This window comes from Prinia subflava, chromosome Z (genome assembly GCF_021018805.1).
Source record: "Prinia subflava isolate CZ2003 ecotype Zambia chromosome Z, Cam_Psub_1.2, whole genome shotgun sequence".
In the NCBI taxonomy this organism is placed as follows: domain Eukaryota; kingdom Metazoa; phylum Chordata; class Aves; order Passeriformes; family Cisticolidae; genus Prinia; species Prinia subflava.
Window position 1 is genome coordinate 27134566 of NC_086283.1, and position 25575 is coordinate 27160140.

The window sequence follows — 25575 nt, forward strand, 5'->3', positions numbered from 1 at the left end:
ATCTTCTCACTTCATGTCCAAAAATGTATGGGCAGTTCCTTGGTCTGCAGCTTCTCAAGGTTTCATTTGTGAACTTCCGTCCCTCTGCCTCAACAGCATCTGGGTGTCTAATACACTGAATCTGGGGAAAGTCATGTCAGGAAAAAAAAACCTGAAAATATCTTGGGTGTCATTACTGTTAAAATTTATCAGTTTTTATATTTCTTCATATATTGATTCATCCATTGCTGACTTGACTAAGGAGGTGAGATAAAAATGCAGAGTAGCTTTGAATTTCTGGTATGTTGAACATATAGTGTTCCGAGGATGCTGGCTCTTTTCTTCTCAGTATTTTCTGTTTTGCTTGGACAGATACCATAAGCCAATATTCAGGGTTGCTTGGCAATAGCCAAGTCGTGAAATGCACACCCAACCTGTGGGGCATTATGGTTGTTTAGTTCATGCATGTAAATTTGGGGGTTTGAGCACTGAACAAGTCCACACCCAGAGTGTCTTCTTGGAAAGTTTGTTCTTATGTTTAATCTTAATGGCATTATTAATTTAATGGTTCCATTTACACAGACATTGAGTTATGATAGCTTTTAGAAAAGTCCAAACAACTGGGTGCTTAGCACTGTTTGAATATTAATTTGAAATGTTGTGAAATTGTACTGCAGCTGGGGTGTATCTCAATGAAAGTAGTTTCATGCATTTTGATTTGTTTCAAATCTACCATAAACTTTGGTAGATTTACTTTACATTACTTTACACCTGGAGTATACACTAACAAGGAAAAAAACCCCTCTCAGTTTAATTATTACATTTAATGTTGTTATTATAGTTATATTATATGATATATTTTATATTATTAGCAAAAGCAACTCCTGGCAAAAAGCCTTTAAAGAAAGTAGATCAGAGGATTTTTGGTGGATACATTTGATTTGTCTTTTGGCAAGCAAAACCGGATTATTTAAGGATACACTTCTAAAATGGTCTATGCTGAATGTAATGAGGAGAGCTACAGCTGTAGTCCCCTTATTGTGCTAGTTACTGTGCCATGAAGATTTTAGAGAGCCTTGGTGCAGCTTAGAAAATCTCAGTTCTGGAAAGGCTTGCAAATAGTTCACAGTTTGTGGAAGGAAGTATGTAAGATGTCTTTGTAGGTTTTGAACTTCTCTGATTTTTTTGCTAGCATTGAACATTTCCCTTGGGAGTTTGCAGGACTAGTGTTGTCAAACGGGTGGTTGCCGTTATTTCTGTTCTGCACATTTATTGAATTCATGGTCATTTCCCTGGATACAAATGCAGAGGTTGATGTGTTGCTGTGGTCATGTGTGTCATTTCAGGAGCCCTTGGATGACTCTCAGGCCGCTGGGGTTTGCAGCACAGAAGTGGTTCGCTATGAGTACCACATCCTGTATTCCAGCAGCTACCAAGTGCCTGTGCTGTATTTCAGAGCATGCTTTTTGGGTAAGGCCAGCATAGACTCAATGTGTTGGGTGCAGTAGATGTAGAAATTTTTGTATTAAGTTGAGGAAGAGATGTAATAACAAACTAAGAGATGAGGCTGCTCACCAGTGAATTTTTCAATGCTCTGGACTCAGAGCTCCAGGACCGTGGAGGAGATGATATCATCGCAGCCTGAGGGAGGCTGATCTTTGGCTCCTGGCATCTTGCCTGTGGTTGATTGAAACTGCTGGTCGTTTTTCTTGTTCTTTTCTTAAAATGACTACAAAAACTTAGTGCTGTAGGTTTAAACTGGGCCTGGCAATCAGTGGGCATAACCACAGTGCTTGAGCCACAAGGCTGGGGTCTAAATGTGTCTTTTAAAATGTGTACTGTTTTCTGTTTAAATTTGCTGCTTGAGGAAAAATAAAATAATACTAATATGATACTGACTTTTTTTTTTTTTTGTGTTGAAGCTGGCTCTTGGAACAGTCTGAACCTATCTCCTCCCTGCTACATGCATCTTTTTATCCAGTGCTCCATGGCTGTAGCTATTGTGATTTCAGCTCCCATCCTGTCAGGGGAGAAAGGAGAAACACTCAGCCTCCCACGAAGGCCACTGCTGGTGTCATTCATTTGATCAGCAGGCACAGAATGATCACACTGCAGCACTGGCTGTGCTCTGTTCCTCACTGCCCCAAGCCTGTGTACCTGGGCTTCAGTGAGGATCTGGCTTGTGCCTGCAGTGGTGTGGCCAGCAGGACCAGCTTGTGGCACCTGAGGAGTTTAGTGGTGAGCATGGCTGTGTTGGGTCAAGGCTTGGACTCAATCATTTTAGAGCTCTTTTCCAACCTAAACAATTCTATGATCAGCATCTTTTGTGTTTTGAATAATATCTTAACTTTATCTAGATAAAGATGTCTGAATGTTGCCAGTGATATCTTTTCCCTTTTAATTAAAAAGTAGCTTAAGCTGTTTTGAATATATTTGGTAGATTTAATCACTCTCTGCCTTATATTGTTTAATGGTTTCTAATTTTGCAGTGTTAGCGTTTCAAAAAGCACTTCAGATTCAAAATTGAAGAACAAATTCTTGTAGGCTCCCTGGTGGAATGATTTTAGTCTGAGGTGCAGTTGCAGGAATGGATAATTTGGGGCAAATTTTCAGAGTGGGGTGTGGGGAACTGGGGACATTGCTCTGCCTTTACCACCAAGAAAACTCATTTACACACATCCTGTTGCAAATTTATTTTCAGCATTATTACAGTGCAATGTTGTGCCTTTGAACTTATTGTGCAGACAGGAAGATGCTGTGAGAGATGGGTTAGCCTATTTGTGGTCCTGAAAAATGTCATCTTCTGGATTTTTGCTGGATTTATAGTGCAGAGTGTCTCCACAGAAGAGGACGGAGATGCTGCAGGTAGAGCAAGTAGGACAGTATCTCTACTCTACTGTACTTCCATATCATTAGTATTCACCATAAGCAGTTAATCACCAGAGAAGAGCTCACAGAGACAAAACAAGTTGTTTAGCTTGTCAGCACCAGGGAATCGGAGGTGTTGAAACATGACTCCTTATAGCTGGAAGTGGATATTACAGGAGCCAGTGGATGATCTAATGCACAATCATGGTGTTATGTGCCAACAGCTCCCCTTGCAGTACAGAACTGTAATTGTTCCTACAAGTACAATTATCTTTTAAAACACTTCTTGGGAACCTTTCACAATGGAAAACAACGGCTTTTTTTAGATGCTTCCGAAGGTCACCTGGGTTCTCTTCAGCATTTTACATTGTCTTTTAAATTATAACAATATCTGACTCTTGAAGGGAGCAGGATACAAAATGCTGGCAGTAAGTGTGTTTCCTACAGTGTTACCAGCTGATATTCTCTGATTTTAATTATGGACAGCTTTTGAAAATGAGGAATTCTATCTTCCCTGCACATTGTTGATCTTCCTGTGCAGTTCTGTCTGAAGGTCCCAAAGCGGGATTTTTGGAAATGTACAGCTGGCACATTCTCACAATCACTTGACATACCTGAGCAGAGTATCCTTTGTCTTGTCCCAAACCTGCTGTGAGGAAAACTCTGGAAATGCCCTGAGTTTTTTTTCTTTTGAGGTAATAGTCGATATGATGAGCTCCTCACTTTGTTTGCCAGACAATCAGCAATATTCACTGCATTCCTCACCTGCACTAATCAAGGAGCAATCTCCCCAAGACTTACCTCAGTTTTCCAGTCTAAATTCCTACCATTATTTGTAGACTTAGTAACAGGAGGAGTTCCTCACAACACCTCCTCTTGTGAGCTGTTCCTGGTTCCCCTGGGATCCTGTCCATACTGATCGCCGTGCTAATAAGAGCTGGCTGCGGGAGGTAGAGGTGATCTGTAATCATTCCAGTGGTTCCATAGCCCTGCCCCATCTTGTCTTCTCCAGCACAGGGCACAGAGCTGGAATTCAGAGTTCTGCTTCCTTCTTGGCAGTGTCTACAATGCCCATCACACCTGGGAAACAATAATTCTTCTGTTCAACCTGGCTGAGGGCTTTTGCAGTATTCACTTCCTCCCTTTGTATAACAGCAGCTGATACCAGCCTGACCAAATCTGCACTCCAACAGACACTTTACAGACTTTTCTAGAATGATGAAATCAATGAAATCCTGCATTTCTCCCACTGCATGTGAGTCCAGCTTTCATTTACCTGGTCTCTCAGTCCCTCCTAGGAAGAAGGCTCCCTGTAGAGTTGCCGCTGGGATTTTCTTGTGATCTCCAGGTTGGCTGGCCTCCTAAGGAGCTTGTGCCAGTGAAGATACCCAGTTTTCACTCCTCTCTGTTACGTTCAAGCATTACAGATCACTTCTTCCTGTAGAACGGAAAAAGTTGCATTGTATCCTTGTACTTGCTGCTGTCTAAATTGGATGAAATAACTTACTTTCTTGAAATCATCTTTAGACCTTTTTTAGTTCTTTGTGAGATGAAGTTTGCCAGGTTAGGTGGTGTAAGGTAAGGTTTGAAATTTTGGTTGCAGAACTAAAACATTTTGAGGGCCATCTAAACTGTTTTGTAGTCTCAGGGGATGGATTTACAGGGAAGATTTTGTTCTATGCAAGGACAAATACTTCAGTTGGAAATAGTGATTAAGCTGAGAGATGATGAGACTGTCTGGAAAGGTGTTTGGGAACATTATAGGGTACAAGAAGATATTTTTAGGCAGTGTGTATATACATAAGAAGCATTTTTCACTGCCTCATCATACTTTCCACGTGGCATATATTCCTAATTTCAGACCTGCTGAAGTCGCAGTCAAGTGTCAGGAGCTCAGGGCAGAGGCTAATTTCTCCAAAATCAGCCCTGTGCCTGCTGTACTGAGCCCTTCTTTCTTTCCCTAGCTTCTGAGACTACCAAATAGGTAGTTGAAGAAATGCATGAACCCCTGCTGATATCTGATGTCAGCAATTAGCCCTCTTGGAGACAGATGGTATAGGCAATTATCCTTCCCCTTCAATGCTGGCATCAGCCAGATGGGCTGAGCTAGGTCCAGTAAGCTTTCTTTAATCAGCAGAGTATTTTCCTCTTTTCCTAGTCTTTAAGATGTCAAGGAGCTTTGGTCTTTTCCTGAACCATCCCTGTCTGAAGCCAGGTATTCAGAACCCTCTTGCAATACATGAGAAAACCCACAGTGAAGTATCAGCGGTACGGGTGAGCACAGGCACCATTCAGGAATCACCCCGTATGTGGACATAATAATGGCTTGTCTCACACTTCTGTTTCCTGCAAAGGCAGAGGAAGCAGCATGAAAGCTGGCTAAAACACTGAAAAGAAAGAGCAGGACTAATAGGAGTCAACAAGGACTGCACCCTCACTCCTCTAGAGCAAAGGAATGAGATTTTCAGGCTGACTGGCTCAAAATACTCTCTCTACTCAGTGACAGCTAAATCCCTGTCAATAAAAACCATGCTAATCAGTGGTTAGAGAGAGGGAGCTTCTGAGATAGGGAAACTTCCTCTAACCCTGAAGGCATGACTTTCTGTATTCACAACCACACTGGGCCTGACTGAAGTGCTTTCCAGAATACAGAGTTACTTCCTGAACTCAAAAACATGGTAAACCACCATGTCCTTTCTCAGAAACACAGCTGCTCTAAAGACCGTATCCTGTAAGAACTGGTTTTATTGTGGCTTTGGACATAGCTGAAATTGATTAATTTCCATGATCATATATTCTCTTAAACTGTATGAGAGGGGTTTTTTTTGGCAGTGGTTTCTTAAGATTGTTTCTTTATAACATACATCAGAATGAAGCCTCAAAACACTTTGTACACCATTTCACCCAAACTGTTAAATAACCTTTAATTGAAAATCTTAGAAATGGTTAAAACCTTTAATTGGAAATCTCTGAAATTACTAAAAGCCCTCACTAAACATGAAGAAAACATTTTACAGTAACTTGGGAAAATTTTCTCTGAAAATAAATATGGAATTTTGTCTGCCTAAAGAATTTCTGTTCTTTGCAGAAATTAAGGTCCAGCTGAGAACTGCAGCTCCTGTGTGGTCTGACAGCCTCACTTTGCTGTTGTCAGAGGGCACTCAGTATGCTGCCTTTTAACTATTTCTTACTCGTGGTGACATGATGGAGTTAACCCCATCTGGGCTGTCAAGCAGCTTTTCTCAGAAAAGTTTGTTGCAGTCTAAACAGTTTAAATAATAAAACTATCCCATCTGGACTTGGGATAAGCCTTGGAACACAGAGCAAGCTGTGTCCTTGATGGGTGGATGGTGACTATATAAATGCATGGATGGGTGAATCTGGAGCCTTCACCTTCCTCTCCTGCCCCTTCTCTTGGCTTGGTGCTGCTATTTTCTTCGCGTTCTGGCTGAACTTCCCAGGTCAGCTCCATCCCAGGGAGAAAAAAAGGCATCAAGGCAAGAGGCTGCTTGGCTTAGCAGGTGCCATAGTGGGCCCTTGTTGCCAGCAGCAGCAATTACTGACTGCTCTGTCAGACCAGCTGGATGTTTGAGGTCTCATGGGTTGCAAGAATGTGTAACAGGGCTGCTAAACATGTGAGAGTGCTTGAAAAAGGGGGTAAGAGTGCCCAAAGAATACAGATCTGTGTTTAGATCAAGTCTGGGAGCTCGTGAATAGAATGAATTCACCATGAGGTAAAGACAAAACTAGTTTTTAACTATTACATGGTTAACGTTTCAATAACTTCTGATAACTTCTAAAAATGGGATTAACAGAGTCACAGTAAACCATTCCACATGTATGTGAATCTGCTCAGTGTTATAAAAATTCTCAGAGAAAGGTGTACAGAGCACAGTTTAGAGAGGTAAATCAGAATTTGCACTAGAACGTGTGTTATTGTAGATTTTACACGTGGACTTCTTCTGTTGAGAACAAAATTGCAGGTGTGCATGGCATTTCGTATTACCTGCACACAGGTGATCTGAGTGTAAATACATCCTTCTAAAATAAATTTATGCTGTTGCAGCAAATTTCTGGTACCTGTCATCACAAGACAGGATGTGATGGTCTAACAAGTCTCTCCTTCGTGGAGATAGCATGGAAAAGCTGATTAATGTGCTGTTACCTCCACAGATACTTCATGATTCTGCTATATGGTGTTTATATACGTTCATAACTTTGTGCTTTTTTATAAATATGTGCAGAAAATAAAACAGGCTATAGGCAGCTGGTTTGAACTTGTGTCTAAACAGGGTATTCAAATGTTAATTGTGTGAATAAATATTTTTCATTTTACAGACATACAAATGTCAGTAGAATAAAACTGATTATCAGAGGGTGGTGACACCTGATAAATGCCAAGATGAAGCTACTTATTGAAAGTCTATCGAAGTACTCTGTTTGCCATAAACAAATATTCATTAAAAGTAGATATGGTTATTTTCGAAGTGGTTGACACTAATATCTTGATGTAATTCTAGCATCACAGCTAAAAACCTGATGCAACAATGCTGTATAAGTGCAGCTCAAGAAAACAGTGTGGACACACCAAAATGCAGTAAACTTTTATTTGCAGAATTTTGTTCCTTAGATTTTCTCTACTCTCTCACTATGAGTTGTGCATATGTTTGCAGTAGGTGACTCTTTATGGTGGTATTTTGTGGTTTAAAATCCACCTTATCAAAACTTTGTTTTACAAAACTAGTTACACTTCACACGTTAGAATCAGCATGATCTTCTTCTTCACTCTCAGGTGACAGAGAAGAAAACTGATCAGGGAACTTAGGGTAGTTCTGTGTGCACCTTCAGTCAGGATTTGAACAGTTTCCAGTTTTAATTTTGCTGTTTGATATAGCATGCTTATGAACTTTGGCTGAAGGTGGTTGTTTTTTCCCCCAGATGGAGGGCCTCTAACTCTGGATGAAATATGGGGAAGTGTTCATGCATCCTATCAGGATCGTCTGCAGGAGGGGCCCTGGGACACTATTACACAGCAGGTGAGAATCCTCTGGTCGTTCATGAAATTGGGGAATGTAATAATGTGCCTGGATCCTCAGTGCCGTTTTGCCTCTCTTGGACAGAAGGAAAAATAAAACAAAATAAAATTAAAATAAAATAACAACAACAATAGTAAGTGTATATCCTGTCGTACTGAACTATTTATCAGCAATAGTTTTAGTCCTGGATTTTTAAGGATATGTAAGTGTTCAGCACTTAAGGCTTGCTTTGACAGTATCTCACATTTAAAATACTTTTCTGAAGCCAGTCCTCAAAAATTCAGTCAGTTTCTGAGTTATCGTGAATTTGAGTAAATACAAAAGCAGACTTATTTATGTAAATAAAACATATCAGTGTAACATTTCACGGATTGTCTGGTATTCATATTACTGAAAAAGACTGTGTGTAATTTTCAGTTTTAAATAGACATGCAATCTTCACAACTGAACAAGGGAAAATTGGTTTCCTATCCAAAAATATGTTGGTGCTGTCTAATAGTGCCACATGGCTCAGAGCTGAGCTGGTTGCTCTGGTGTCTTCCCTTTGCTGCAGGTCTCACAAGCAAATCTGACAAAGAATTGAGACTCTCCAGGTGTGAGTTCTTTTCAGAAGAACAGAGTTCTTATCAAACCAAGATACCAACATGTCCTCTCTCCCTTCCCTTCGTGGTTTTTTTTTATTTTAGCTGTTTCCAGGCACTCAGGTCTCTCACCACAGCAGCATGGCAAGGATGTAACATCCGCTGGGTGCTACAGGTGCTCCCTTAATTCAAATAACACAGTCTAATTACTGGATGCCTGTTTGTAGATGGTGCTCAGCCATGGGAACACGAGCGGCATTCTTGTGTTTTCAGCCACAGACTATTATTTATCTTATAACAGCTTCCTGAGAACCTACCAAGCCATGGGTGTTCTGGTGATTGCTGTGCATGTCTGAATTCCAGTTGTGAGCTGACAGGTTCTTATAATACACAGTTTTCACATGAAGCATTAATTACCTGGCTTGTCTGTGAATGAAGATGAGGAAATTGGGTTTTAATAACAATGTAATAATGCAACACTACTGAGAATAAAGCATAAATGGGATGTTTGGAATGTGTGAAATCAGAGTTGTGAAAGCCAAAAGGAAAATCAGGTCACTCCCACATGGGGAATATTTTTGCTTCTTAAGGGACAGTAAAGTAAAAACTGTCCTGCGTCTAATAACTGGAGGTGTGTGTGGGATGCATAAACACAAATTCCTGCAAAAACAGGAGTTTTGGGTGGCAAAATGTGTGGAGTGAGGAATCTGATTTTAGGACACTCTCCAGAGGTGGTACAGCAAAATTGTGAGTGCAGTGACAAACACAGGAAGAACATTTTGGAGAAATTAGCAGAGTTAACAGCTGCAAAATGTGACTTTCTCTTAAATAAGGAGATTATGGAAGATAATGACAGCTAGCCTGCAAGCATCAGATCAAAGCCAGAGTCAGATCTGCAAGAAAAAAACTGCTTTTCTCCATCAAATGAATGAGGGTTCTGAACTGGAATATGGAGTTTTGTCTTGCCTTGCTGCTTTTCTGCTGACCCATTTTGTTATGTGGGTTAGGCTTTGCCTGCAGGGACACAGATCCTGTAATGCAAGTCACTGGGCAAACTCATCAAATCAGGCTTGAGCACTCAGCACACATGAGCAGCAGAGTAAAATGGTTTAGGATTTTAATCCAAGAGATACAAATTTTAGATGCTACAAGCACTCCACCACTGGGAAGAAAAATTGAGCTTGCCAAGGGTCCATGCACATTACTTAACTTTTAACTAGGGCTGATCTGCACTGTGATTGGCAGACCAGGAAAAGAAAGGCTTACTGGCTTTTTGGGACTTTTTTCCCATGTATTTTATGAAATGAGGGTGGCACACTTGTGCACATTTCTGATGCAACTGTATTTTGGTGTATGCTCTCTGTGGTGGAATACATCTATAGTAAAATACATCTCAAGAACAGAGAGAAACTGCAAAGAGGGGAGATATTTGACATTTGCAAATTTTAGGTAAAATACGGACTTTTATAGTTACCTTTGATTATGGAGGAAAGTTATGCTCATTTCCAGAGAAAGCATTTTGAAATATTTTTCCTGACTAGATTACTGCAAAAAGCAGAAGTCAACTAGTTACTGTCTCATAAATAAATTAACATGATAAGGTTGCATAGTATTTTATAATGATAATTGATAAATGGTGATGATTTAATTGCACTTCCTCTAGTAATAATCTTAAAATGCTCAAATGAAGTTCCTGTGATTGGCTTTCTTGTGAGTTAAATCTCCCTAGGGTCTTCAGTCTTCCCTTCTCTACATCCGGCGATAACTTGCTTTAGCTGTTTTAAATAATACAAACCAATTAGAACACACAGCTGTTTAACAAAACTTCCAAATGTTGCTACATGTCTCTGTGGGTATTTCCTGATGACTTATAATGACATCAATTTAGCACACCTGGTAAGATCTGTGTGAGCTGGAAGTGACTTAATTCTGCAATGACAGGAAAATTAAGGACTATTTATGGATTACTGTTGCCTTCCAGAAATGTTGCCAACGGTGATTTTCAGCTTGTTTTTAGGAGGATGCAGAAGTGGAGTTACAGATATTGCAGCCCCATCTCCTGAACTGTAACTTGCTGGGTGCTTTTGGGTTATTTATTTATATGAGTAATTTAAATACCATGTAAACATATAATATATGTATGATGTATAATATTTATATTCGTTATTTTAAGATATTAGTTATACACAAACACATAGTGGTACTGCCTAAACAGCCCAAACTAATTTGGCCTTCTGTGTGTAATAAACGTAATAAATAGCAGGTGTAGTGTCCCAGTTACGAAGGCAGCAGCCCAAAAGTGCCATGGTCAAATGCTAAATGGTGAGGCAAATTAAGAGAATAAAACCTCACAAGAACAGGAAAAAAGTTTAAAAAAAGAAAGAGAGAGACTAGATAGTGGAGAACAGAAATGAGACAAATGGGGAGAAGTCTTCCCAAATATGAAGGTGAACATACTTTGTCACTTGGTAGTGCATGGTGTAAGAACCAGCAATTAAAGAGAAGAAATGTGTAACTAATACTGAGTTAATCTTTAGAGGATGCATTTGACCTTTTATCATTTTGGAAACCTCTCTGAAGGTGAGTGGGAGATGTGAAGTAGCAGAGTGATTCTGTGATTATAGCCAGAACTTCAGGCTGTGTGGCCTTGTTTGGGTCTTCTCTGTGGAGCTGGAAATGCAAAACTGAAAGGCTTTTTTTGTTAGGACGGGTTTGGGTGGGCATTGTCAGGGTGTGAATTTTCATCCTGCTGTGGTTGAGGGCTCCACACCTGTTTTGAAGTGCCTTCATCAAGATCCAGGACACTGATGTGAAGGAAATACCTTCACATCCAGGAATTTTCCACTCAATGTGGAATGATGCTGGATTGATGGGTACAGTCACCTATTAGGAGGTAAACTGAGATCCACTGATGTCTCAGGCACCTTCTGAAATTCAATAATAGTGGAATAAGAGATTGAAAAAAAAATGGGTAAAGACACTACTGATTCTTCATAAATTTTCCTGTGATGGATAATTATAAAAGTATAGATAAAGCAGAAGGACTTCAACAGGAGAGAAACAACACACTGACAAATGTGTTTCTAAGACTATGATGCAGCTGAGTATTAATGTAATTAATTCTATGAACACAGATGCCGAAGTCCATTTTTGATTCTTGTTACTTCTGCTAATCCATACCTTCCATTAATTTGTTCCTGTATGGAAGCAAACTAGCACAAGAATTTTGTAAGCTGATGAATGAAGTTGATCACAGTCAGTAGCATCACCAACAATTTTGGTTTAAACAGAGTGGTGTTGTCATAAAGCCTGACCTTCCCCTGAGAAAACAAAGTCATAAACACAATCAAGTATATGTGCTAAGGCTTAATCAATGCTTAGTGATGATGGAATGTAAAATCAAACATCCAAGGATAGAAATCGAATTGCATTAGTACAGAAGGCTGAAAAACTACCCCATAAAACAATAGCAAAACTTGGTGACTTGAAGATCCTGCAGAAATAGTCTTAAAAATTAATCTGTGAGTCAGAATTCCTAAGGATTCTAGGAGCTGTGGAGTACATGTATCCATACATGGCTTCCCTCCTTTTTAAACAATGCTGTTCAGATGCAATTACTTCTGCTACCAAAGTTCTCCCAGACATGGGAGGGGACACATTTCATAGGTGACACCGTGGTTCTGGATTTGCCAGCAATAAATGAGTATTTCTTCGTTTAGCCATTTACTGTTGCTGCAGATAAAATAATTCAAACCATTCTGATACTGACTGTATACCACATTTCTGAATAGTGAGTGACCAGGAATTTTGCATCTGGTTTTTCTCAACCATTCATTTCTCAGTTTCATCTAAACAAAGTGTTTTTCTTCTGTCATTTGATACTTAGCAGGTAGTTTTAATATGTCCTTTCTGTCATATCAGAGGTATTCAAGCAAACCCAAACTATGGAAATCACAGCACAGTACTTCACCCATTTCTGAGTTAATCCAGAGTCTTTTTCAACCAGGAGTTAGGAATCTGGAGGACACGTTCTTTATAGTACCTCAATAATCCTGTCCATTACATCACTTAATTTATAGCAGTGTTAACAGAAAAATCAATAAACATTATTTCTAAAATGTCAGGGATGTTAATAGTGTGATTTGAAAAAGGAGCAAGAGTCAAAACTCTGAACAGAACACATTGATATAGTGTTGTAGAGGCACATCTTGATGAAAATGTGATAGGGAGGATTTAAATCATTACGGCTCAGTCATTTTGAAAAATGTGGTAAGGCAGCTATTCTTAGGCATACAAATCTTTCTTGCCATATTGTGGGATTTTGCTAAGTGGGGGAGGCTGTATACAGTATTCTTAACAGAAGGTTGCTAGGATCGCTCTTAACGAATTTGAGTTGCATCAACAGTTGCTATGGATCCCCTGCTAATATTTTTGGAAAATTATTAGTACAACTTCCTGAGAAAAGGGAGTCTTACCAGAACAGACTGGAAAGCTATTTGACAGGGGGAAGATACAAGGATGGCAAAGTTGGGTGGGTATTTATTTACCAGTAAAACATTCTACGATGTATTGAACTCGTGGGGTTTAAACCAAGCTGTAGTATTGTACAAGCTACCAAGGAGGTTTTATTTTAAAACTAGCCGCTGGTTAATAATGTTCAGCTGTCCTTCAGTTTAGTAATACTTTTCCCCATAAGACTTCATGGACAATAATCTAGTCCAATTGATTTCATAGAGGAAGAAGACCAAATGATGAACTAATACTAGATGTAGAGTAAATAAAGAAGCTTAATGGAAGAGCAGCTGACTGATGTGCAGCTCATGGCTTTTACCAGGACTTGTTCAAGGCATTTGACACTGACATGGCATCCTTATCTCTGATTTGGAGAGCCATGGGTTTGGTGGATGAACCCCTGGGTGGGTGAGGAATGCGGCTGGGTGGTCACACTTGGGCACTTGAGTTGATGCCCAGGTGGAGACCAGGGATGAGTGGTGGGACTGTGGAGACCTCATGGAACTCTGCAGGGCCTAGGTCAGCACAATCCCAGGCACCAGCACAGGCTGGGGCTGAGCAGATGGAGCAGCCCTGGAGGAGCCCTGGGGGTGCTGTGGGGCAGAGCTGGGACCCCAAACCCCTGTGCTGGGCTGAGCCCCCGCGTGGGCAGCAGGGCAGGGGGGATTCTGCCCCTCTGCCCCCTCAGCTGAGACCCCACTGCAGAGCTGCCCCAGCCCCGGGGCCCAGCACAGGAAGGAGCTGGAGCTGCTGGAGCCAGGCCAGAGGAGGCTCCAGGATGAGCAGAGGGACGGAGCAGCTCTGCTGGCAGGAAAGGCTGGCACGGCTGGCATTGTTCAGCCTGCACAGGAGAAGCTTTGGGCTGACCTCACTGTGGCCCTGCAGTGCCTGAAGGAGCTGCAGCAAGGATGGAGAGAGACAATTGACAAGGGCTGGAGGGACAGGACACAGGGAATGGTTTCCCACTGCCAGAGGGCAGGGCTGGATGGGATCTTGGGAAGGAATTGTTCCCTGGGAGGGTGGGGAGGCCCTGGCACAGGGTGCCCAGAGGAGCTGTGGCTGCCCCTGGATCCCTGGCAGTGTCCAAGGCCAGGCTGGACATTGGAGTTTGGAGCACCCTGGGACAGTGGGAAGATGTCCCTGCTGATGGCAGAGGTGGCACTGGGTGGGCTTTAAGTCCCTTCCAACCCAAATTGTTCCATGATTCTATAATAATTTACATGGAGTATGAAGTTCCTTGCCAGTTTCTGAGGCATAATTCAGGACAGACTTTCAAGTCACAGTTCTATTGTTACTTGAATTATTCTGAAATGAAGATTCAGTAATATTTTCCATGCAGATTTGTAATTAATCAAACAAATTACAATATAATACTATTGATTGTCTTGATTATTTTCTACTTCTGTTGAAAAATCTGTTTCAGTGCTATGCATTGCATTTACACATAATTTGTCTAGCAGTGGTTCTGCTTTCAGAGAGCTTCCCCAAGCAGAGATTTGCAGAGTAAGTTGTAAGAGCACTTCACTTCCTGGTCTGGCATTTCTCCTTGTAAGCTGAGGTTGGTTCTGTTCTGTCTTCCCTCCACCATAACTGCTGGCCCTTCACTACTGGAATGGATCAGCCTATTGAACATTCCCCCCTTATGGAAAAATCCTAAATTACACAACAGCATTGACTGCACAATATGAAAAAAGTGAGGATCATATATGGCGCCCTCAGATCCATTTGAAAGGCCACTGGAGTGGCCAAAAGGCATTGTAAACCTTTTTTTTCCTTATTTTATTAATAAAAAAAGGCATTTTAAGTCCTGATGAAATGGGAATTAGGTATCTGTGCTAACAGAAAGCAGTTTATACCTAAGCACCTGTGCTCTCGATTGGTGGCAGTAGATGGTGTCAGCAGTTCAAAAGCATTTAGACAAATTCATGAGGCCACTTGTCCATAAGTGGATGCAAAATTACCTGGCAGGAGTGTGTCCTCCAGTGCCCGTGGTGCAGATCTGCTGGAGCAGTGCAGGGGGAGTGAATCACAGAGGGAGCCCAGGCTTGTAATGTCCCCGGTGATGCTGAGGGAGGCAGGAGCCACTGCTGGGGCATCCACTGGAATCCCTGGGATTATGGGACCCTTTCAGGCTACTTTTGTCAAATGCCAGCATGGATTTGGTTTTTGGTTTTGGTTTTTTTTTTTTCCTTTATCATTTTTAAATCAGGGTGGGAAATCTGTCTCCAGTGTCTTTTCCATACTTCCACAGCTTGTTGGATCGTTCAGTTTTGCACCTTAGATGAATCTCATAACTTAAGAACAGATTTTAAATAGTAATTAATTAAGACTATATGCTACATAACTAAAATGGTGACAACTGAATTAAGCTACTTTTGGCAAGCATGGAAGAAGAATCATCTGTTTATTTCTTAGGAAAATGGCTGAGATGCCATTTCTTGACAATGTAACTATGGACCTGCCAATTTTTAAGTACAAAGTTTTCTTGAAAAATCCTAAATGCAAAAGTTACATGCTTGTGAGAAGCTTTAAAGCCTTAAAAAAAGCTTGTTAAGCCATAGAAACATGCTTGAGTGTCACCTACTGCTTTGATTCCTCCTGTTCTTAAAATTAATAATTTAAACCTTATTTTATATATATATATAAAATACATAATTATAGATCAGCAGTGTTGGCTATTCTTGATTACGTTTTTTCTTGTCCTGGATTACCTCTCTTGCCTTTCAGGGATCTTGTGTTAGCTATTTAATACCTTTGCATAATAAAGTCGTAAAATGTAAAAAATAGTCACCACCTCTTCAAAACTGTAAACACTCTAGAATCAGGCAGAATTGGGGCATAAAATATGAATTACAGAATCACAGAATGGTTTAGTTTGGAAGGCAACTTCGTTGGGATCCATGATGGATTTGAAACAGCAGATGCAAAGTAGTAGGCGTGGTTCATCTCAGAGAAATTCTGTCTGTGTTATGTGTCCTTATATTTCTGTGTTGTAGGATCTGCCAAAGCGTCTCTGCTTTCCACAGGAAAACATAGCCATTTAATTGCCTTTTTGGCTTGGACTGGGTATTTGATGAAAGAAGGACAGGATCCAGCTTAATTGGCTGTGTGGTGTTGGAAGTAGTAAAAGTGTTAGTGAAAAATCATCACTGAGGTTGGTTGTGGGTCTTTGGGAGCACACAGGGAATGGGGACATTAAATCATGGCGGCAACTGCAACTGCTTGCCTGCAAAGAGCTGGAGTGTAAATCAAACCACTCTGCAGCCTCCTGCAACAAAGACAGGCTCAGTAACCACAGAAACCTGCTTTTTGGGGCTAGTGTGTACTTCTTTGTCTCATCTGGGTCCCTTCATGCTTCCCCTTGCTAAATGCCAATGCAGAGCTGCTGTGATTGTCTGACGTAAGCAGGAGAGCTGTGGCAGTGGCACTTGCCTGGTCATTCCTCAGCACATGTCACAGGCAGGGGAGAATGTTCCATCTTCAGCTTCTGGATTTGTGGGGTTTCTGTGTTTTGTTGTGAAGCTGGGGAAATGTGCCTCAGTTATGCCAGTAGGATGACTTGGCCTCTGGCTGTGAATTAAGTCAGTGACCAAAAAGGTCACAGAATCCCGGACTGGTTTGGATTGGAAAGGACCTGAAAGCTCGTCCTATTCCATCCCCTGATATGGGCAGGGACACCTTCCACTATCCCAGGCTGCTCCAAGCCCCAGTGTCCAGGCTGGCCTTGGACACTGCCAGGGATCCAGGGACAGCCACAACTTCTCTGGGCACCCTGTGGCAGGGCCACCCCTCCAAGGGAACAATTCCTTCCCAAAAAGCAGCATAATCCTATGTCAGTAGGACAGAGAACACCTGTACAATTAATGTGCTACCAATAGCTCTATTATTGTGGTTTATACCTTCTATCAGAATTATAAAAGTTCCCTGTGTCGTTACAGTTCCTTAACTGTTGTGCTTGCAAGACAGTATTCCATAGTAATAGAGTTTCCATTGTAGTAATTCCATTATTAGAGGAAAATTCCTTTGACCTCAAGTTCTACATGTTTGGAGTTCCGTGTGTGCAGTTACTGTCCTGGTTGTGGGACTCAGGGTCAGCATGAAGAGAGTAATCTTCCTGCCTTCTTTCTGAATGTTTAGTGTTGGATTACATTAATGAAAATAATGAATGAAAAAGAAGATAAACCATGAATTCAAGAACATAAATTACTTGTGTTATAATCTTCAGTGAAGAATTTTTACTTAAACCCAGCTGTTTGTTTCAGTAAATATTGTCAGAAATTGGGAGCAAGGGGAAAACCTGTATTTTGTTTAGGAATTGCATCACTGTTTCCTTTTTGTAAATGGAAGCGATTATGGGGGGCATGTTTTATTAGTTCAGCATTTTTCTGACCTGGTGACTGGAGTTTTGAACACTGCTGGGAAAATGTCTGGAATCAATTGGCACTAGCTGTGGTGTTTGCAGGTAGGATCCTGAATGAAATTTTTGACACCCCAGTGTGAATTTATTTTTGCAAAGCAACATCATGCAAACCAGGTTGGGGAAGAGGAAGTTTCAGGCACAAATCCCCTGCACTACCATCAATAGAGAAACCATAAATGTTGTGATGGATGCTTGAAGGCAGTTTAATGTAGCACTGGAGAAAATAGAAGCCATTACCTCTGGAAGAGCTCCAGTTATGACAGAGAAAATAAATGGTGCTGTTACAAGAGATGTACAGACAACAAAATTCCTGCTGGCTGGGGAGGAGAGCAGCGGAGCACGGTACAGAAACCTACAGACAATTACCCATTATCTGAAGTAATGTTTATTTTTGGTTTAAATCCGACATGGAGACTGCTTGATAAAATGACTTAATCCAATCTGACAAAAGTTTAGTCTTAATTATACTTGTGCTTGGGAACTGCCCAGTCTTTGCCACTGCTCAGATCAGTGTTGTCACATTTCCCTGCTCAGCTTCTGTATGTGGAGGGCTGTGCCTGCACCAACAATGAACAGAGAGCTGTGCTACCAGTGCTCACTCAAACCCAGCCTGGGCTGGCATTCCTGAACGAACCAGGTTCAGGACAAGGGGGAACAGCTTTCCACTGCCAGAGGGAGGAGTTGCATAAGATACTGGGAAGGAATTGTTCCCTGGGAGGGTGGGGAGGCCCTGGCACAGGGTGTCCAGAGAAGCTGTGGCTATCCTTGTGTCCAAGTGTCCAAGGCCAGGCTGGACACTGGGGCTTGGAGCAACCTGGGACAGTAGAAGATGTCCCTGCTCATGGCAGGAGTGGCACTCGGTGGGCTTTAACCCAACCCAAACCATTCCACGACTCTGATTCATTTTCAATCTACCCCATGGAACATTTTGTGTCTTTCATCCATCTCTCTCTCCCAGGTTTTTTTAATGGGAGGAGTTGAGGCAACAGCTACAGCAGCAGGCACAAAATGTCCTCACACATCTTTCCTCCATCACTTAGGAGAGAGGTCTTTCTACAGAAAATAAATGAAGCAACATTTTGGGCTTCTAAATTCAGCAGAGCTGGTGCTTGCCTGTGAAAATATTCCTTCCCCATCTCAGCTGGGTCAGACTCAGAGGGGTATGCAAATGTGTGATGGATTCCAGCATGTGGTGCTGAACAGGCACTGCTCTAACTCAGCCTTGTAGCTAGATAGATCCAAAATCATAGATCCAAGAAAATAATGCTGTTGATTTCAAATAAACTGTGGATCAGAGTATTACTGCCCAGAAGAGTTGTGGGTAACCTGGAGATGGGTTCTTGCAGTACAGTGCCAGTAAGTGCTTGTGGGAATTGACTTGAAACTCTCACACTGCCCTCGTACATGACTGACTGGAAAAAGATTAATTGTAAACAAGAAGTGGGATGATTCTTATATATTGTTTGTATTGTTTAGGGTTTTTTCTGTCATGAAATCCCAGTAGGACTTTATATTTTTGGTGTAACTGGCACTTGACCAGCCTAGGTGAAGGGTAGAATTGCTGCCCTAATATTGTGCTCAGGATACATTTCAGTGCACATGGAGTGTCATCATTCTGCCAGTTAAGTGCAGCAGGCAGTGAACTAATGCTAATGAAGCTGATGCAGCACAAACTTTCATTAATTTTCAGCTTTCTGACAGTGTTGGAAAAGGACTTGGGGTTCATCCCACTGCAGACACCCCACCCTCTCTCCTAGGCAGTCTGGGGGCCTGAGAGAGAGAGGCTCTGTAGTCCATTACCAATTCTGAAATCATCCAGGGCTTTGACAACTGCGTTTTTATTGGCAGCATCCCTATGCTTCCTCCTCAGAGCTGCTGTGTCAGTGGTTTAACCTTGAGTGTACATCAGAGCCTCAGAGGATGCCACTCTGTACAGGATTTGGAATGTAGCATTTGACTGAATCAGAGCTGATGCTCTCAAGAGTGTTTTCCCTGATGCTCCACAAGCTTCTCATCCCCACCTCTGCCTTTTTGCTTTTTAAAGGCTGCTCCTTAATGGCTCTTGGCTCAGGATTTCTTGTACTTTTGTGGTTTTCCTGTCAGTGTGTGACCCATTCCTGTCTTGTGAGTAGCATGGAATTCCTGTGTTTTCAGTGACACTATGTTGTCATGTTGTAAGAAGAGGAAGGATTAAAAGAAGAAAGCTGTAGAATGCAAAGGTAATAAAATGTTTTAAAAAATCAAGTCTAGCCTCCCTGTGTTACTCACTGGTGGTTTGCCAAAGCAAGAAGTGCAGGGCAAAATCAAATACTGGGGGTCAGGATGGTTGGGGATAACTTCAGGCTGAATATTGAGCTTTGGGGCTTATCTTCATGCCTTGTTCAGAGAGCTAAGTCATGTAAACCCGGGTTACTTCTCTCTTCTTTCTGGGAGTTTGTGCTGCCTCTAACGCTTATCTCCTGTGTACGGGAGCTCGCTGAATTTTTTTGCACAGTTAAATTTTTTTAATGTAATAGTTTTGTAAATGTTATTAATTATATACCTTTTTTGCTGTCTTTAAGGTATACCATTGGCACAGTCCATGTGTTTTCTAGAATTATTTGGAGGTCTAAGTTAATTTGAGCAAATAATGAAAAGGGAATATTAATTCAAAATACTACTCTTTCTCAAAGAAAACTGCATCAATTCACTTTTGACAACAGCAGATGGTAGCATTCTTATGCAAGTTGTCTGTTTGCAGTGTGAAACAAAGCTTCTGAACACCCTTTTTTGTGTATTCTGAGGCTTCTGGGAGTTTTATAAAGTTCTCTTGGACATGAAGGGATTGATCCTCATGAGAACATTTTCAGCATCAGAACCAAGTGGAAGTTAAAGCCACGTTGAGGGCGCTTCCTTCTCCCTTCTTGCTGCCTCTCCAGATAGAACCGTGTGTATTTCCCAACACCAGCCTGAGAAGATACCAGGGCTCAGGATTGTGGAAGACCTTTTTCACTGAGGGGAGTGGGTTTTACGTGTTACATTTGATCAGACTGTGGTTTACACAGTAGCTTTGCCTCTCCTCATCCAGTTAATGCTGATACAGTAACTTGAGTTACTTTCACAAACTGAGACTGTGCCTCCGGATCACCCTGATCGGGTCCCGGGCTAGCAGGCACAGCATCAGCTGGGGACACTCCTCAGTGCCCTGGGTACAGAGGGGTGGCTACGGGCGGTACCCCGGGCACGGGAAAGCTGTGGGCAGGAGAAAGCAAAGGCTGAAAGAGGACTCTGCACGGCGGTAACAATCCAGGTCTTTATTGGTGACTCCGGAGGGCCCCTAGACCCAAGGGGTACAGACTGTGCAGAGAGGCTCTGACCCAGGTTCAGAGCCCACAGTCCCTTTAACAGGGAGGAGGGTACAGGGGGGAACCCCTCATCAGCCAGTGGGGGAAGGCTGGGGTGGGAATGGGTTGCATAACAGACAACGAGGATAACCAGTGAGGGTAGACTGGGGAAGGGACCCCTGCTTTCCAGCCTGTCACTCAATGCCCTTCTGAGAGTTTTCTAGAAGAAGGGAAGGGTATACCAAGGGATGGACAAGGGATCAGGGAGGGGGTATGAAGATTGACAAATAAAGGGGATGCTACAAATTCTTAATAATTACATCATAGAAAGGAAAAACCTTAAGAAGCCAGAACAAAGGCAAAACAAAACACAGCAGCAAACCTTACATTTAAACTAAAATAGTGGCATAACCTGGTTGCTGATCTTATTTCCCCGTCAACAGAGGAGAATGTATATTAGTCATGTGTGATATATACAATATTTGTTAATTTGTTACGACTGTGATAGGAGAAGCAATGTGAGCTAAGATTCTGAAGTGAGAAAAGTTGCATCAGGGGCTGATACACACCCTGCCTTGTCTTTTCCAAACGCACGAGATGAGTTTTCTGTTTTTCTCTTACATAACAAAGCAAATTCTGTTCCCTCTCAGGAGCATCCCATCCTCGGGCAGCCTTTCTTTGTCCTACATCCCTGTCGAACCAAGGAATTCATTTCTGCTGTGCTGTGTGGCTCACAGGAACACCACAGGTGAGGGGAACTTGGGCAATGCTGGGCATTGCAAGGCTTTATGCAATGCAGGTAAAGTCAATCAGCTGCAGACTGGAAATGGTAAAGCTACTTCCTTGGTCCAAGCAGAGTAAGATTTCTGTACTGTCACTTCAGGCCTGAAAATTAAAATACATTTGTGATAGGGGAAATGAAGGAGTAGCCCCATCTGAAGCTGTTGAGTCTGTCTGCAATTCAGATGAAGCTCGGATGATATATTTATGGTGCTTCTTTGTGGTTTTTTTTTTTCCCTAGACATACAAATTACATCATACTGTGGCTCAGTACTGTAGGCCCAGTTGTGGGCCTGAATCTGCCTTTGAGTTATGCAAAACTGGCACCTAAGCAGAGCACAGATGCTGATTTGGCTGAAAGGTAAGAGAAAAGGAAATCATCCTTTCCTCTCCCATCCTCCTGTTCCAAAGATCAGATGGATAAATAGCAGAACAATTACCTCCTCCTTTGAAGCTCTTGGTTCAGTTAATTTAGGACTCACCTTTCAGTGTTTTGCCTACCTGCCTGCCTTGTTGCCTTACTTGCTTTGCAATGAAAATTTGTGCAGAGAGAGAGAGGCTCAGCCCATTGCTGACACCCCTCCTGAGTCCAGAGGATCCCTGATGTCCTGGGGTCTCTCTCAGGAGCAGTGTTTTATATTGGTTCCCTCAGCACAGGGTTGGGGGTCTGGTATAACTGCTGCAAGGATTTTAATTTAACTCCTTTTTTGTATTTGCTGTCTACTCTCCAGAGCCCTGAGCTGAAGGACTGGGAGTGGTTAGACTGTGATAAAGCTGCTGCAGACTTCCCTAGGGATGAAGTTGAAGGATCCTTCCTGGCTGATCAGAATGGAAATGATTGCTCATGGCTCTTTCTCTGGCCACAACTTGCCACTGGTGATGGTAGGAATTGGCTGCAGCTGTGAGGACACTTTGCCAGCACGATCTAGACCTGACCTCACTTGAAGTCACTCATCTCCTGCCTCCTGTGCCTGTGCCCTTGGTGAGGCTGCACACAGATGCACAAGCCAGAGCCTAGCTGCTAGATCTGCTGAACTTACCTCTAGAAAATCTGCGCTATCTGTGGGGCAGAAAATGCAATATAAACACAGAAAAATGCTCATGGGATGTGGTGTGAGCTTATGGCAGTCAGGGTGTGGGCTGAGACTGCTTACCTGGGAGTCACCTGGTCCACCAGAACCTGGTGAAGGACCAGCCCGTGTTCCCCAGCACACAGAACATCCTCATCCCAGGAATATCCCATACACGTCACATGTGAGGGAGCAAATGGGGTCGGGACTGTCACCAACAGAGCCCTTGGTGCCTTCATCAAGTGAGCATGTCCAGCTCCGGAGCTCAGGTGCCTGGAGCATGGTGTGGGAACATCTGGCTCTGCCATGCTCTGCTGCCTGCCAGGGAAGCTGTCCATGCCCCCTGGGAGCTGCTGTTGTTCCCAATTAGTGTTTCTCGTTCTAGTTGTCGTTGTTCACAGGTTTGCTCCCTACCCTGCACTGCTTCGGCAGCCTCTCCTGACAGCTGTTGGTTTTTGGGAAATTGCCTGGTGGTGCTGCCACTGACAACCAGATTATGAGGAACTTCCCCACCACCCATCTCTCCCAATCTCGTTTTATTTGCAGTGCAAAACGGAGTCTGAGCAGTTGACACTGAAACACAGATTTTACTTTGTACATTCAGCAATTGTCACTTGCACACAGTCTAGTGTGTGCCACATCAGAATGGGGAGTGTGAAATGCATCCAGATTCTGGTTTTTCAGATTATGTTTTTAACTTCCCTTACTTGTCATTGGTGGATATGAAATACAGAGTGCAGTCCTTCAAATTCCATTGGTGCGGAATTTGTTTGCCAGACATTTGGCATTAATAATGAAAGCACATTTTTTATTTTGTTCTGAGTCATAACAACCTGAAAAGCCATTTTTCCCATGTAAGATTTACAAAATATAGCCTGCAGCTACATTGATTTTTTTAACATTTTTGGTAACACGTGCTTGATAATTGCATCCACAGCCCATTTTTAAATTTTAATGAGACTTAGACAGGAGGAAGAACCAACAAAAAGAGGTAACAGCAGGTTTAAGAACTGTTAAATGTTCATCCCTGCTCTGTGATCTTCACTTGTGATACCCTGGAACAGAAGAATAGACGCACTCAGCCTTCAAAATGTGGAATGTATATGCAAATGAAAATAAATATTTTTATTTTACATGGGAAAAGTCTCTATGGTCATTGCTTTCTACCTTAATTTACCATTTGCAGCCAAAGAAGAGGATTATTTGACCAGGGCATTACACATTGTTCTGGGCTCAAAGGAGGTGACAGTGCAGTGTCTCATTAGTATCAATGTTTCCCTGAAATTTACCTGGAAAACCAAAATTCAGCTCGGTTAGTACAAATACATGGAGGTTAGAAAAAAAAGCAAATACAGGCTAAGATAAATATTTGCGACCAAGGAGATAAATAAGCCTGTTTGGTTATCTCCATTTTAATGGCTGGGGTGGGAGGTAGGCACCAAATTTCCTGTTTACATTTATGCCTTAATGAATTAGGATATCTTAACCGAATTTTTATGTACAAAAATTGTATCTAAATATATAAATAAATATATTTTTATATATATAAAAATATAAATTTATATATATATATATATAAAGTGAATTGTGGCACTGTTTTGTGATTTTATTTTGTGTTGTGATTCATCATTTAGTGAAACTACTGAAGATCCTTAGACTTGAGCTTGGGTTTTGTCTACCTGCATTTTCTGAACTCTTTCATCCTACCAAGGAGAAAATTCTAGTTTAGATTTGTAAATTTGCTCAGTTGTTCATCTTTGCTAATCTGGGAAGACACATCAAGGGAAGTTCTTTACTTCTGGAGACGTCTTCTAAGAGAGAACATACCTAGCCTCAGTTGCCAGAATCATCAAGAGGAATTAATTTTATGTGTTCACCTAAGCCAAAGAATGTGTTTTTCTGCAGAATGCAGTTGGTAGCCACAAACATAATCCCTCATTTGTGTCAGCATGACCAGGTAAGAATTTAACCCCCTGCCAGGAGATTTGAGGTTGCCTGGCTTTGGTTACTAACAAGAACATTCCTTTCCATGCAGGAAATATGGAGCTATTTAATTACAGCTAAATACAGTCAAGTAATCACTATCAATTCTTGCTGCAACTCCACAAATTTCAGCAAAACTTTCTCAATAATTTCCCCCCCTGCACCACCCCTTTTGCTATGAGGATGGTTTCATGAGTCTGTTTGGACATCTGTATTTATATTGCACATATAAAAATTCAGTTCCAGCACAAAGGAAGGACGATTGCTCTTCCCTCTGAATGGTGAAGTTACAATTATTTTCTCAAAAATACTCTCTTCTGGAGAACAGCGTGTGTATGGGAATTTATACCTATTTTTAGTAACATGTAGGCTTTTAAAAGTGTTTCAAGGAATTTAGTTCTTTCAGCAATAAATCCTTACTACCTAGAATAAATAATAATAATAAAAAAAGCCTGAAGCTGAGAGCTACAAAAGTGACCCTGTATTGAGTGCTCAGGATTAGGAAGGTGTCATACAGGTCGTTATCTCTTGGATTTCATTAAAATCTTAAAAAAACCTGCACCAGGAGGAAACTTTCAGTTCTCCACTTGAGAGCTTGTTGTAGCTGTCACCTCCTGAAGACAAATTCACCTTAAGGCAAAAGGGGATTTCACTGCTGTGTTTGAACACAGGATGGAATTACAGAGTACCCTCTTAACACCTTCCTCAAGCTGTTACAAAACAACATCTCTTGTAGCAGCGTTATTATTCAGTCAGGTATTGCTGGTGTCGGGAGGGTTGGGCAACTGCTTTAATAAGTGAAAATATTAATTGGTTCTGTTGATGAAGTGGAAGACATGGCCAGCTGTGGATTCTCCTCTGTTTTGGAGTATTTTGAGTTGTATAACACTTATTTATTAAGCTTAAAACACCTCTAGTAGCAATTTGGTTTGGCTGAGCTCATCTTTCTCTGAGTTCTTCCTGCAGTGTCCAGGTAACACACACTATTCCTGGGCACTGGCACAATCACAGAATCACATGATG

At 41.8% G+C, this 25575-nt stretch overlaps 1 protein-coding gene across 1 annotated transcript in view; it reads left to right on the forward strand.

Annotated features, from left to right (window-relative positions):
- The window catches only part of ATG10 (autophagy related 10), a 59741-nt gene extending 35689 nt beyond the window's left edge, over window positions 1-24052 (forward strand). Inside the window, exons 4-8 of the mRNA XM_063422708.1 lie at window positions 1326-1449; window positions 7786-7883; window positions 21370-21467; window positions 21741-21860; window positions 22231-24052. Of these exons, the coding sequence (XP_063278778.1) occupies window positions 1326-1449; window positions 7786-7883; window positions 21370-21467; window positions 21741-21860; window positions 22231-22243 (453 nt within the window). The 3' untranslated portion in view covers window positions 22244-24052. The remainder of the gene's footprint in view (window positions 1-1325; window positions 1450-7785; window positions 7884-21369; window positions 21468-21740; window positions 21861-22230) is intronic.
- The last annotated feature ends 1523 nt before the right edge of the window (window positions 24053-25575 follow it).